At 38.0% G+C, this 13,897-nt stretch overlaps 7 protein-coding genes across 7 annotated transcripts; all 7 read right to left on the reverse strand.

The window, feature by feature from the left end:
* Window positions 1-1,008: 1,008 nt before the first annotated feature.
* TM35_000022120 (uncharacterized protein) lies at window positions 1,009-1,329 on the reverse strand (the record flags this gene model as incomplete). The annotated part of the gene is made up of 1 exon (XM_029021530.1): window positions 1,009-1,329. One exon carries the CDS (start codon window positions 1,327-1,329, stop codon window positions 1,009-1,011), a length of 321 nt encoding a protein of 106 aa, XP_028886952.1.
* Window positions 1,330-1,770: 441 nt separating this feature from the next.
* Window positions 1,771-2,649, reverse strand: TM35_000022130 (uncharacterized protein; the record flags this gene model as incomplete). The annotated part of the gene is made up of 1 exon (XM_029021531.1): window positions 1,771-2,649. One exon carries the CDS (start codon window positions 2,647-2,649, stop codon window positions 1,771-1,773), a length of 879 nt encoding a protein of 292 aa, XP_028886953.1.
* Window positions 2,650-4,376: 1,727 nt separating this feature from the next.
* Window positions 4,377-5,645, reverse strand: TM35_000022140 (uncharacterized protein; the record flags this gene model as incomplete). Its single annotated transcript, XM_029021532.1, has 1 exon — window positions 4,377-5,645. One exon carries the CDS (start codon window positions 5,643-5,645, stop codon window positions 4,377-4,379), a length of 1,269 nt encoding a protein of 422 aa, XP_028886954.1.
* Window positions 5,646-5,983: 338 nt separating this feature from the next.
* Window positions 5,984-6,415, reverse strand: TM35_000022150 (uncharacterized protein; the record flags this gene model as incomplete). The annotated part of the gene is made up of 1 exon (XM_029021533.1): window positions 5,984-6,415. The coding sequence occupies one exon, from the start codon at window positions 6,413-6,415 to the stop codon at window positions 5,984-5,986; it is 432 nt and encodes a 143-aa protein (XP_028886955.1).
* Window positions 6,416-6,835: 420 nt separating this feature from the next.
* On the reverse strand, window positions 6,836-8,116 carry TM35_000022160 (uncharacterized protein; the record flags this gene model as incomplete). Its single annotated transcript, XM_029021534.1, has 1 exon — window positions 6,836-8,116. The coding sequence occupies one exon, from the start codon at window positions 8,114-8,116 to the stop codon at window positions 6,836-6,838; it is 1,281 nt and encodes a 426-aa protein (XP_028886956.1).
* Window positions 8,117-8,736: 620 nt separating this feature from the next.
* Window positions 8,737-9,990, reverse strand: TM35_000022170 (uncharacterized protein; the record flags this gene model as incomplete). Its single annotated transcript, XM_029021535.1, has 1 exon — window positions 8,737-9,990. One exon carries the CDS (start codon window positions 9,988-9,990, stop codon window positions 8,737-8,739), a length of 1,254 nt encoding a protein of 417 aa, XP_028886957.1.
* Window positions 9,991-10,421: 431 nt separating this feature from the next.
* TM35_000022180 (putative protein kinase) lies at window positions 10,422-13,460 on the reverse strand (the record flags this gene model as incomplete). The annotated part of the gene is made up of 1 exon (XM_029021536.1): window positions 10,422-13,460. One exon carries the CDS (start codon window positions 13,458-13,460, stop codon window positions 10,422-10,424), a length of 3,039 nt encoding a protein of 1,012 aa, XP_028886958.1.
* Between the last annotated feature and the right edge of the window lie 437 nt (window positions 13,461-13,897).

A 13,897-nucleotide genomic window follows, 5' to 3' on the forward strand; every position in this document is an offset into this window, starting at 1 on the left:
CGCACGCCACGTATTATCTCCGGAACTACCAGAAGGCACCACCGCAGCACAGCAAAGCTCACGGGCACCTCGGATTGTCCCGTGGGCAGCCACAAAGTGGGACTGTGCAAACAAGTTAAAATAAACACACACAGGAGAGAAACAATCCCAAACGAACAGTCGCACCTTCGCATCTTGCACAGTGTCGGCACCAGCAAGGCATTAGTTGGCCAGTACTGGTTTCTTCTTCTGCGCTCGTACAGTGGATATCTCACACACCTCAGGACCTCGCGGCTGGAGACTGTCGCACGCCACGTATTATCTCCGGAACTACCAGAAGGCACCACCGCAGCACAGCAAAGCTCACGGGCACCTCGGATTGTCCCGTGGGCAGCCACAAAGTGGGATTGTGCAAACAAGTTAAAATAAACACACACAGGAGAGAAACAATCCCAAACGAACAGTCGCACCTTCGCATCTTGCACAGTGTCGGCACCAGCAAGGCATTAGTTGGCCAGTACTGGCTTGTAATTCTGTGCTTATTCGATTAACGTTTTCGGCTGTGTAGTGGTTTTGGTATATGAAGAATAAATTTGCATTTCTGTACTTTGTTTACTTATTATAGGCATAGAAAAGAAGGGTCAAATGTAAGTAGACTTTGATTGCTTTTAGAAAGATGTTAATGTTGTTACATAATTTTAATTATTTTTTTTTTGTTGTTGGGGGGGGGACTACCGTTTTTTTTTTTTTTTATATATATATAGCCCATTGAAAAGATTCGCAAAAAGGGATTATTTTTATGGTTTCCAATAATGAAACTTCGCTTTATCGTACTTTGATTTTGTTGTGTATTTTTTTTTTTTGTTTGGTATAAGCAAAAAAGAAGAAAAAAACCGTTCATAATCTTCACATTAAACAAGTGTTTTGAATTTTCAATCTACACTTAGTAGAACTTAGATGGAGCTGAGGGTTGTCATCATAGAAATGTGCAAATTAAATGATACCTGACACTAGTTTTGGTATCTATGCTTATTCTTCGATCTGTACTCTTACATATCGCTCCTTTTCTTGCTCTTTTTGCCCATATGCAATCACTGCTTGTTGACGACTCTTCATGAGTTTTCTGGCTTTGTACTGACGAAGCGCACATTGTATTTTTAGAGCTGCCTGCTGAGGTGTTATACTCGGAGGATGTCGACACCGTGCATTTGCCCAACTCTGCATAAAAGCGTAGAGGTTGTGGGGTTTTTGTCGAACAGCCTCAGCCACGAAGCTTTCAAGAAGTTCCCGTACACCAACTCGCTCAAGGAACTCTCGATTTTCCTCGCTGTAGTCAAGACTGTAATCCATTATTGATGGAACTGTTACCTTTTTTTTTTTTATTGGGAGATGTTTGTTTTTGTTTTTGTTTTTGTTTTTTTGTGAATGAATGTATGTTGGCTTTGTTTTAATTACTATCCTTTTATTTATTGTATTTAATTCTTTTAGTTAAAAATAATAGGTGAGGTGAAGCGCACAAAGCATAGTTGCATAGAGCGTTCTTAAATGAAAGAGCATTGTTGTTAGTAAAAACAGTATTATTATAAAAATTATAAAAACTAAACCATAAAAGAGAATCAAGAATTTTTAGTGTTGTGAAGATCGTCAGAGATACTGTGTATATGTATGCAATTCTGTGATTTACTTTCTTTTTCTTTCTCTCTCTTTTGTTTTTTTTTTTCTCGTTTTTCTGAAGTAAACGTATGCAATGTGAAAAATTCTTGTAGAATGTGAATAAGCGAATATGATCTCTTACTTGCGACTTGTTGCAGGTGAGAGATAAATCATACTTCCATCAGCCCTAGTGAAGGAAGAGTAAGGAAAGGTGATTTCACCAATACCATTATACTTTATCTGTGAATTGATAGTAGTTGTGTCCTCGTTTCTACTCTTATTGTTGTTGCTGCTCTGAACCCTCGGAGGACATGAGTGGCTACGCAACTCATTATATTCCACAATGGGCGTTGGTAATAATAATGATAATGAAGAAAATGGATCTGCCCTTCTCAGTTGTCGTCGCCAGACTGGAAGCAACGGTATAGCGGCGCCGTTCTTCTCTTTGTTTACGGTATCTTCTTCATCGTCATCGTCTTCTTCTTCTTTAACAGGGTTGGAATGACTATTATCATCATCAAGAGATTGATTATCATCCTTAATATCAGTGAAAGATGAAACAACTCGCTCGCAAGTTGGGAATTCAAAAAGTAACTTCCAATACGGTGAATCACGTTCAATACGACGACTCTCACGCACACAAATGGGTCGTCCAGCAGCCGTTGTGAACATTGTTGGCACCATAACAGTAACGCAAGCTGCAGTCTGATCGTTGCAGGAGTGAGAAGAATGAGAATTGGAAGCGGCGGCTGCTGCTGCAGAATCAATACTACTTTCTGAGTTATGGGGAGATGTTAATCGTGGTATCTTTCGAATGGGTGATAAAGGACACGTTACAAGAGCGGCGCCTATACCGCAGTGGTTACTTTTACTGTCATCATTATCATCATCACTACAGCTGCCGGTATTGTTTGCAGCATCTTTCTGTAGACTGCCGCTTCTGATGTGTTTGCCCTTGTAGAGATTATATTGATCTGTATTTGTCTGTGAAGTATAACGCTGAAATTCAGTTTCCATGTAATTTGGTCCCTATTTACAAACCTGGACTATTGACTTGACTTTGCTTCTCTTCTATTATTCTTCGTCCTGCGTAGTCAACGTTGTGCCTAGAAGAACTTTTAATATAGATTATAAATGGGAAGAAGAAGGGGTAGGGGGAAAAAAACAATTTACATATTTCCTGTAGAAAAGCAGTATATAACAACACGTATAAATATACATATACACTCTCACACTCTCTCCTCTTGAGAGTATCTACACACCTGTGACTCCACAAGAAAAAAAAAGAAGAGCAAAGCGCAGAACAAACTCATAAATAAAACAGGTGTTGTACAGAGACTTTTAGCGTCTGCCAAACAAAAGTAAAGAATGTTTTGTTTTTGTTTTTCTTCCCTTAAGAACACAGAGACATGTTCCCCAAAGGTAAAGCACAGAAAAAGAAGAGCCATAAGAAAAAAAAGAAGGAATACCCCAAGAATAAACTCTTTGCGACTCACTTTTTTTTATTTCTTTTTGTCTTCACTTTGCCTGGTTTTCTCTTCTCCAGTTGTCGGTTCCATTTATAAATAAAAATAGAACAGAGGAAGTGGTAGTGGTGGGAGTCATAATAATAATAATAATAGTAGTAGCAGTAATAATAATAATAAAGAGCAATACTTACTCCTAATGCCATTGCCATAGGAAAAAAAAAAAGCCAAAGGCATGTTTGGTCATTATTTTGCAAAGATTTTTTACCTATTCAGTTAAATATTCTGCAACTGTGTGTTCGTGGAATGCGATTAAGTTTGGCTCTAGGACACAGCGCCACACAGTCAAATAGACGCATAGAATGCATGCACGTATACATATATGTCTGCTTTCCGAAGGCTGTTTGTGTGTTTTTTTTTCTTTTTTTTTTTTTTTTACCCATTCACTCCTCTCACTCTTTTTTTTTTTCTTTTTCGTTCTCTTTTTTTCTTTTTCGTTCTCTTTTTTTTGTTTTTCGTTCTCTTTTTTTTAACTAAAAACTATGTGCCAATGCAGACCACATTCCATTCAGATTTCCCCACAGTAAGTATCATAGCAAAATATACATAAGATATTTAATAAAAATATGTATATATACACTATACTTCCCAGAGTATAGTGGATAGCATTCCATTTAACATGTCCTTGTACTGCTACTTTGAGATGTATCTCGTTGTTTTGCTGCCCAACTTGCCATATACTCACATGCATTTTCCGGCTTATCACGCACGATATCGGCAACGAGTCTCTCAAGAACGCCACGTACGTTGTGAGAGTGCAAGTACTCCTGGTCCTTTTGGATATTACTAATACCACTGCTGGTGTTCATTAGGTCCTTTTTTTTATTTTTATTTCGTTTTGACTCCTTCTCTTTTGAAACCTTTTTTCTTTTCTTTACAACAAAGACACATCAAATCCGAGGAAAGAGGGAGAGAGAGAATGGAATAATGAATACACTTAGGGGGAAGGGTGAGAAGGGAGTGGATAGAGACACAAAAAACAATAAAAAAAATAAAAATACGGCAAACATTACATCAACGTCATTTTTTTTTCCTTTTTTTTCTTTTTTTTTTTTTTTTGGACGTCACTCACGGCAGCACCAAGTGGTGTATATACTTCAGAAAATATAGACAAATAGAATACCTTCGTTTCCTTTTGGTTTATTGGATCCAGAGGCGACGATACGTTTTACATATGCAATAAGTAAAGTGAATGTTGCAAATAATAATATGCTACACCTATGTAGTTCTAATTCCATTTGTTCCCTTTGTTCGAAGGGACCCTTTAGACATATCTCTACTATTTTTCATCCCACCCTGTTGTTGTTTTTTCTGAGTGATTGGGGGTAATGTGGTAACAGTGCTTTGCCGTGGCCGCACTGAACCAGACTTTTGTTGTTGTTGTTGTTGTTGTTGTTGTTGTTGCGGTTGTGGTTGTTGTTGTTCTGTTCCATTTAATGGTGCCGGTGGGGGAATGGTGGGGCCGCGTAGTCGGACATAGTATCCCAGATTTTCATCAAACTTGACACCGCATGAGACACACAATTTCTTTGCCGTTGGTCCTTCAAACATAGATGTATTACCTCGCCCATGTCTACAGGACTTTACGAAACTCTCCTGTTCTTTATTAAAGCGACGCATCTGCCGCGCTGCCAATCGCCGTGCTGCTGCCTCTTTCCGTTCCCGTTCCTGTCGCAATGCAATCTGTTCAGGACTATTCATGAAGTTCTCATAGGCGATGCGCTCCGCCTCGGCGCGGCCATCCCGCTCTTGTGCGAGAAGTGTCTCCCACGCAGTGGCCTCCCCGTCTGCCTCCTCGCGGCGCCAGCGGGTTTCTGTACTAATGAGAAACACAATGGCCGCCCGCAAGGCCCGTTCATTCTCGCGGCGCCACGCCTCTACGGCACGTGCGTGTGCGGCGGCCTCTTCTGCGGCGGCGACGGCGGCCCGCCACGCGGCTCGGCCCTCCTCCCGTTCTTTTTGTTCATTTCGTTCTCGTTGCTCGCGTACTCTCCGTGCGAGTCGGTCCTCTAATTGCCGCAGTGGCCATCCGCCCGGTGGGACGTCCCGCTCGCGGCCCTCCTCGTCTGCCCACGCGGTGATGGCGGCGTATTGGGCGGCGGCGGCATCGACGATTTCGGCCCGCGCGAGTTCCTCGTGGCGCTCGACCTCCCGCCGCTCGCCGGCATTCTTGCGGAGTCGATACTCGCGGGCCGCGTCGGCGTGCAGGCGCTGCAACTCCTGCGGCTCAAACCGCCGGCGGGCGGCGGAGGACACACACGCGGCGTGCCCCTCAGGCGGGAGATCAGACAAAACACGACGATCCGCTGCCGTGGGCGGGGACTCCCCATAACAGTGAGAGTGAGTGAGAGAGAGAGATGAGGATGGCCTCTCCACTCCCGTATTACTAATAGATGTAGTTGTTGTAGTTCTTGTAGTTGTAGTATTATGATTATTATGATTAGCAGTAGCAGTAGCCGCAGCTGCAGCCGCAGCCGCAAGAGTCATTTGGTGAAATCACACAAACTCTCTTCCTATATTCTCACTTTAGCACAGCTATACACACACAGAGACCGAGAGAGAGAAAGGAAAAGGTGATGGAAGGAAAGGAATGAATAAAGAAAGAGAAACGGAGAGCCATATGATACACAAATCCATAAAACAAAGAAAAAAGGATCCCAGTTATATATTTATATTTTTCGATATATTTTTTAAAAAAGAAAGAAAAACGCAACTACAAAAATAAATAAAGAGAAATTAGAGCAAAAAAAAAAGAAAAAAACACCAGAGCATTCTCTGGCTTCATAAGCAGACGTCTATTATTACACCCCACTCTATCTTTTTTCTCATTCACAATTAAAACGTTTCGCCAAAGCTTTACTGTACTGATCAAGTTTATTAACTGTATCTGAGAGTGTCGCGAGTTGTGACTCAACTTCATCGACGCGTGCAAAATGAACCCTAAGACGTTCCATCATTTCAGCAGTCGTTTCCATCTGTTGGACTGCCTCCCGTGTTGAGCCTCGAACTTGTTGGCATCGTTCTTGCAACAATTCGCTAACTCTACCCAACAATTTCCAGTCCTCTGCATGGGCAGACATCTCTACTGTTACGTATTTCTGCATTGCGGCCTGCGCAAGACGCAACTGCTTCATCGCTTCATCCTGTGAAATCGGTGAGGACGAAAAAGAAACACCATCTAATCCGAGAGTAGTACTATCAAAAGAGTCACTACCTTTTGATTCCTGTGGCTCTTGGGAATCTCTTTCTGTACTCATACTGTCTAGTGAGAATCAACAGTCACTCTTTTTTTTTTTTATGATTCCCACAAGGACCTTCACACACAATATATACACACACCAAAACAAAATAATGAATCACAAGAAATAAAAAAAAAAAGAAGAGCCCATATAAAGATACATAACAGAGATAGAGAGAGTGTGTGTATATACAATAAAACTCCAATAGTAAAATATTAATCATCATGATAAAATGTGAAGGTGAGAATTTTTTAATTATTGTTTTTTTTTTCTTGTGTGTGTGTGTGTAATTTCGTTAAGAAAGAAGAATAATAGCAGGTGAGGGGAGAGAAACAAGAGGAGGAAGACATGTTAAAGCAAAGAAACCATACAACCTGCAAAGATGAGTGTATGTTTTTTTTTTCCTTTTTACGTGAACTCACAGTAATTATTGTAGGATTACACCATCTTACCAAGAGGTGGGGCGGAATCGCGGTCACAACGAAACACCTCCAACATATCAGCCAACATTTCTACTTTTTTCTGACGTGTATCTCCCTCCAATGTGTAGAGACGTACACAATTTCCTAAAAAGGCATCTGAGTGTAATAGTTCCACAGGATCACGACGAAGATATCCCTCCATCGTTTCAATAATACTACTCATTACGGTGGTAGGGTTCTTACCACGTGTAGTCTCATACGGCATACAAGTAATATGTGAGGTAGCGGCGTTTACCCACATTTGATGAAATGCGACCCGACAAAGGGCAGATTGTGCCTGTGCATCTGCAGTCCCTGCTGTTCTTTGCGCAGAGAGTGTTGGTACATTAGATGATGTTTCTGTTACTTTGTTTAATCCACGACAAAACTCTCTTGTACCACGTGCAACCTCTCGAAAGACATGTGCTGCTTCTTCCACACGATCATTAAACGACATCCAAAGTGCTTGATTAACGGCTACTAAAAATTGATGTAATTGTCGCACATCTTCGGATTCATTACTAGTTCCAATATTTTCAATCACCCGAAATATATCTTCTGCGAGAAATATATTACCACAATGTAAACATAAAGTTGCAAATTGCTGTAAATGTAACATCTGCCGTACCACTGCACAATTTGATTTTTTTTCATTCTTATCATTATATTTCTCTGCTACTATAGATTCCTCAAAAAGACGTAATGCTTCAGAGTACTGTTCGGTTTGATAATGACTTACAATAAGTGCACGCAAAACTCGCTTAATACGCGCATCCCAAATGGATGATTTTGTCATTTCTGCACGTTGTCGACATTTACTAAGAAGATCATACAACCGCCTCTGAGAATCCATAGTAGCCCCACAATAACCTGGCAATAAGGCTGCAATAAAACTAAGAGAAAAAGGCACAACAGACTCTCCTGTAGATGGATCCACATATCTACCACTACTGAGATCACCTAATGTATCCACTAATTTCTTCGCTGCTGCATACTTTTTCATACTAAAATAGGCGGTTACCTGCACAAGAATATAACGTAATTTGGCGGTTACTCCACATATCGTATCACTGCGTGCGGCTGCGCTTAACTGTTCTGCGAGTAGGGCGACACCATTCCAATTCCCATCCGCCGCCAACAGCCGTAATCCATCTTCATTACGCGGCACTGTCTCTGCACTCCGCTCCTGCCGCACCAATTCGGTAGAGACATTACCTAAAAATACCTCAGCTGATCTCAAAGACTGTTGTGAGGGCATTACTTTTTGTGATCCTATCCTTGTTTGTTTTTATTTTCTTTTCCTTTTCCTTTTGTTTTTTTTTTTTCTTTTGCTCTTCTTTTGTATCTCTTCTTTCACTGTTTATCCTTTTGTTTTTTTGTTTTTTTTTTTTTTTTGCTTTGATTACCAGCTAATGACTGCAAAGGGAATTATTTAAAAGAAAAAAAAAAGAGTTGGAATTATTTATATAGTAGAATTTAAAAAAGAAATCACTGACAAGAAAAAACACTCTTTCCAATAAAGAGCTCATCAGAGCATAAATTACAGTTTTCTCTACACCACATGCGCAAAGAGATAAATTGGCCTTTAATAAAATATATATTTTTTTTCTTTTTGTTAAACGACAGTAACAACCCAAAATGCCACACCACGATAATAATATAAGTGACGAAGTATAATAATAAAAAAATAATAATAGAATGTGAAGAATTAAAAGAACAAAAAAAAAACCAACAGAGAAAAAAAAAAATAGAGAAAACAAATATCCCTTTGAATATATATATTTACAATAAATTATAATAAACAATAAACAGAAGTGTGATTTTTAAATGATCTGTATTTTTTCTCTTTCCTTCTTCCCCTCTCTCTGACTCTCAATTTCAGGTATCATTATTAGTATTATCATCATCTCGTTTCATCTCTCTTCGTCGCTGTTGCCAAAGTGCAACACATCTTCCCACATATTTCCGCATTCTCGCGGTAGGCGCACAATAATATCGCACAAACACATCCATATCACGACCCTCGTTATCCACATCCAGCGGCCATTGTGAACCCAACTCTAATAAAGAATGTAAGAATTCAATATTCCTCTGGTGTTTACCTCCCATTATACACCACATAGCTGGAGTTCGACCATCATTATCTCTATCATCCACGTGTTTCTGAAGATCATATTTAATAAAGAAATCTTCTAATAAATGCGTACATCCACGGCGAGCGGCATGATGTAATGCGGTAGCCCCAACCTCACAAGTACTCCAAACTATATGATCACCAATAGTCTCCACTAGAAAATTAAGAACATCTACAGCACCAGCTTCTGCGGCAGGGTAGAGTCCATCACGAAGAATCGCATGAGAGTCTTCCCCATGTCGTTGAAGAAAATATCTGAGAGAGTTTATATGATCATGTAAACTTGCACGTTTTACACAGAATAAAGCCTCTTCTGTTGAGTCAAAAGAATACATTGGATATAAAGTATCTATCCATTCCAGAATTGGGATCCATCCGTACATAAAAGAGAGTTGATATGGAGTTAATGAAACCCTACCAAACTGCAAGCTTTTACCAACAGTACGCTGTGATAAAATTGCATCAGCACCAAAACGTCTCACCAAATCTTTAAGGAAATTTAAATAACCATGTTGTGCCGCAAGATGTGAAATTAAATACCCTTCATCATTAGAAATAGAGAGAGCCACATTCTCAAGTGATACACGACGATATTGATTCTTTTCAATTCCACTTTCCTCATCCTTATCAGTATTATCTACCTGTAATACCACACCTTCTGAAAAAAGTAAATCCATTAAATCAATTCTTCCAAGCTGAGCTGCAAAATGAGCTACAGTGTGGTGTCTCAGCAAATGTCGTGCACAGTCTGTAAATGGATAATCGCTCAATTTGTTTAGTAACTGTACTTCAGCAGGATCATAATATCCCTGTATATGATCATCATCATTACTCATTCCATCTTGAGTATTAGTAGATGATGAGATGGGAGTTAAACCTTGACGTTGCCAATGAAAAAGAATATCACTAAAACATGAGTCTGGGTGTTTCTTCAGAGTTTCCGCCACAAAACTACTCTTCAAAGACGGACGAGAGAAACGAATACAAATTCGTCGCATCACTGTTTACACACACAGACACACTCCGATTTAACACCTTGTCTGTTTTTTTTTTTTTCTTTTTCTTTTCCCTTGACAAGCAAAGAAGAAAAAATAGAAATAAAAACAAAACAGAAACGAATTGAATGAAGAAAGAAAAAAAAACAGAATATATTTGCTACAAAGCTTTTATTATATCTATCTCTTTTTTTTTTTCCGTTTTCTATTTCCCCGCCCATCAATCACACTCTGAGAAAGGAAAGAAAGAAAGAAGACTAGCTTCATTCAATGAGAGCGATGTTTACTGCACAACTTTCCAAAAATAATATCATCCTATCATGAGAATGGAGTTCCAATTTCAAGTTTCTGGTTCTTGAAACGAAGAAAGAACCAAAGTAAAATAAATAAAAAAAAGAAAAGAAAGAAAAGCACTCTGTTTTTTTTTTTTTTTTTCATTCTTTCTGGGAACATATAGAAAAAGCAAATTCTTCTTTTTCCTTTATTGCAAAAATTGTTGGTAAACTTTCTATTTCTGCACTACACATGGGAGAAAATAGTGGATGCAAAAGAAGATCTGCAGCTGTTGGACGTTTCTCTGGATCTGGTTGAAAACACTTACTCAGAAAATCCTGTAATGTAACACTTTCAGTGATATTATCTAAATACATGTTGGTAGATTTGATATCCGCCAAAAGTATAGAGTTATTCATAAACTTAAGTGGACAGGCGAAGAGTTCACTTGCTAAACACCCAATAGACCAAATATCACATGGACTAGAGTGTGCCTCTCCTCTGTAGACTTCTGGAGCCATATACCGAAGTGTTCCTTGTACATCTTTACTTGTTTTACCTTCCCGTGCGGTACCAAAATCTGTAATTTTTACAGTGTCACCCTTAAGTAAAATATTTGGGGGTTTTATATCACGATGTGCTACACCACGTGCATGTAAATATGTAATAGCTGTTAATATTTGTCGAAGTATTTGAACAACCGTTACAGTAGGTGGTTTTGCCTTTTTTCCAATAATAATATCACCTAAAGAACCATCACATAGTTCCATAAATAGATTTACATTGTTATCTTTACGTTCACAATGAAAATAGTGAACAATATTTGGGTGGTTCAAACTACACATAATTTTTATCTCATTAAGAAGTTTATTAATAGATTCTTCATTATCAGCAGCAAAATAAAACATCTTAACCGCCATTTTTCCTCCAGTCAAGTCACTTGTTGCCTCATATACGGCTCCAAATGAACCACGACCAAGTAATTTTCCTTTTGTCCATGGAGAATCTTGACGAAGAGTTAAAATGCGTTCACGTTCTTCTCGTGCAGTATTCGCATTTTTTCTTAATGAAACGGCAGTACCAATATCCATAAGAGTTCGTCGTATATCCACACTAGAAATAGGAGTATTAATAACATACTGAAAATCTGAAACAAACGACACCCCAGTTTCAGCAATAGGAACAACTATAGCACCAATACTAGAAGAAACAATTAAATCTTTTACAGAACTTAACCAACCACAATCACATACAATTACATCTATTTCATTTGGTGAAGTTTCTAAACGTTTTTCCAATTCACGTCTATCTCGTACAGTTGTTAGGGATACAAACATAGTTTTTAGTAAAATCATAGAAATATTATGTTGATCTACTAAATTTGTAATAAGTGTCAAAACATTTACTGTACAATTCACAATAGCACGTGTTTGATCAATAAGAGATTGTTCACTACGAGTCTGAAAAACACTTATAGCGGCATCATCCGTATCTTCTAAAGCAAGAGTAATCTGACATGGAAAACGTAAAGAAATAGAATTTCCTTCATCATATAAATTTCCACAGGTTCTACGTAAATTAGGCATAATCATTGCTTGTAAATTATTTCCATTCAAAGATTGTTTAGTAGGATCCTCATTAATAGGAATAACTTTTACAGATAAAGCGAATATATTACCACCTTCATTTAATATTTGTAATTTTACCACAGAAGAATCTGGCATAGTTTTAACCAAAGAAGCAATAGTATTAGGTACAAGTGGATGTAAACAAAGAGTAGAAGGAAATGCAGGATCTACATGTTTTGTATGATTTATCTTAGAAGACTTTATTGCATGACCTAATAATTGATCAGATGTAGTCCACTCCCATTCGGTATGCATTTCTCGAGCTAATTCCTCTACTTGTTTTTCTGCTGCACACTTTAAAAAAGATTTTAAAGAGTCAATAGCAGTACACCCTTCTTGTTTTACTAAACCTCTTTCTACTAAGAAAGAAAGATAATGATTTACTTCTGATGTAATGTAATCACGAATATAAGAGCGAAATTCTCTTAAATTATCTTTGGCATTTGCACAAATAAGAATACTTCCAATAGGTTTTCCAACAGGATTTAAAATAGGAACAGCTATAGTAAAAAGAGTTACTGGTGCTGTAGCAAAAGCTCGAAGTTTTACTTTCATTACATCTCCTCTTGATGATTTAAGCATAGAAAGATCATATGGAACATTACCACTTGGAGTATCAACAAGTTCAGAAAGTGGTTTCCCAATACATCCATTTTCAAGAAAACCAGTCATTGCTTCTGCAGCTATATTCCACCTAGTAATAAGATAATTTTCATCAAATCCTATCATTACTACTTGTGTATCTACATGTCTTCCATCAATGTATCCTACATCATCACCATAAGGAATTGTATAATATCCTCTTTTCGTATCACGACCACGTTCAACTCGAGTTTTTTGGGGTGAACTTTTTTTAACTATTGTATCTTCATTCTTATTAGATAAAGAATAAAGATAGGGTTTGGCGTTCATACGCTCCTCAAGCAAACATGTATATAATTCTTGTAATGCTTTCGTTGCGACTATAAAATGAAAAAGTATGATAACACTCGTAATAATTAAAATAACTCCAGCAACAGATCCTACAAGAGATGCGACAAAAGGTGGTGGGCCAACCATTGGAAGAACAGTGAGTGCTACAATTGCCCACAAAAGAGCAATAATATAAATAACTATAAATACAGCAAATAAAACTGAATTATATGTAATTCCACTTCTTATAAAAGAAGCCATAAAAGGAAATTTAATACGTACCTCTTGAGCATGTTTTGCAACATCCTGTGCTAATCGAGTAAGAGATTTTTTCCATGTCAGTGCATTTGGTCCGACACCCACTACATCATCTAAGAAAAGATTTCCCATTCGTCCCAATTGTTTTGGGAGTTCCTCATCCGCAACAAATCCAGGAACATTCTTTCGATAGGATGACGCCGGTACGGAAACAAGTACTTTTAGTGTAGATTGAATAGTGTGATAGACACCTTGGGCATGAGACATTTGTTCCTGTTTACCCTCAAGATATACACCTTCGAGGAGTTGAAAGAAATTCTCTATAAGCCCTTCTAAAGAAATAATACTCTGCTGGACGTACTCCTCATCATCTGAAGTGGCAAGAATGGGATGTGGTATCATTCCATCTACCTTGTTTACAAAAGAAAAGAAAAAAAGGTACAAGCATAGATAAAGAAAAAAAAAGAAAGAGAATGTTATTAAAATAAGCAGAAAAAAATTAAAAAATTAAAAAAAAGTAAAGGAGAAAAACGGTATATTCATATACCGTTTTTCAATCGTCTCCTTTTAGCAACAGTATCATTACTGTCAATTTCTCATTTCCATCATCATTATCTTCATCTTCTTCATCATTATTTAATCAATGATTTTTAGGTGTAAGAAAAAGATAACTTGGGGAATTCAAACGAATAATATAGTAGAGTACATCACAAATTAATTCCATTTGTTTTTGTTTTTGTTTCTTTTTTATTTTTTGTATTTTTTTTTCTTTTTTTTATTATCATTATTATTACTCTTTACATACAGAAATAGTATCAACATGGAGAGTCTTCACCCTC

Source organism: Trypanosoma theileri (genome assembly GCF_002087225.1).
Source record: "Trypanosoma theileri isolate Edinburgh chromosome Unknown TM35_Tth_2_V1, whole genome shotgun sequence".
In the NCBI taxonomy this organism is placed as follows: Eukaryota; Euglenozoa; class Kinetoplastea; order Trypanosomatida; family Trypanosomatidae; genus Trypanosoma; species Trypanosoma theileri.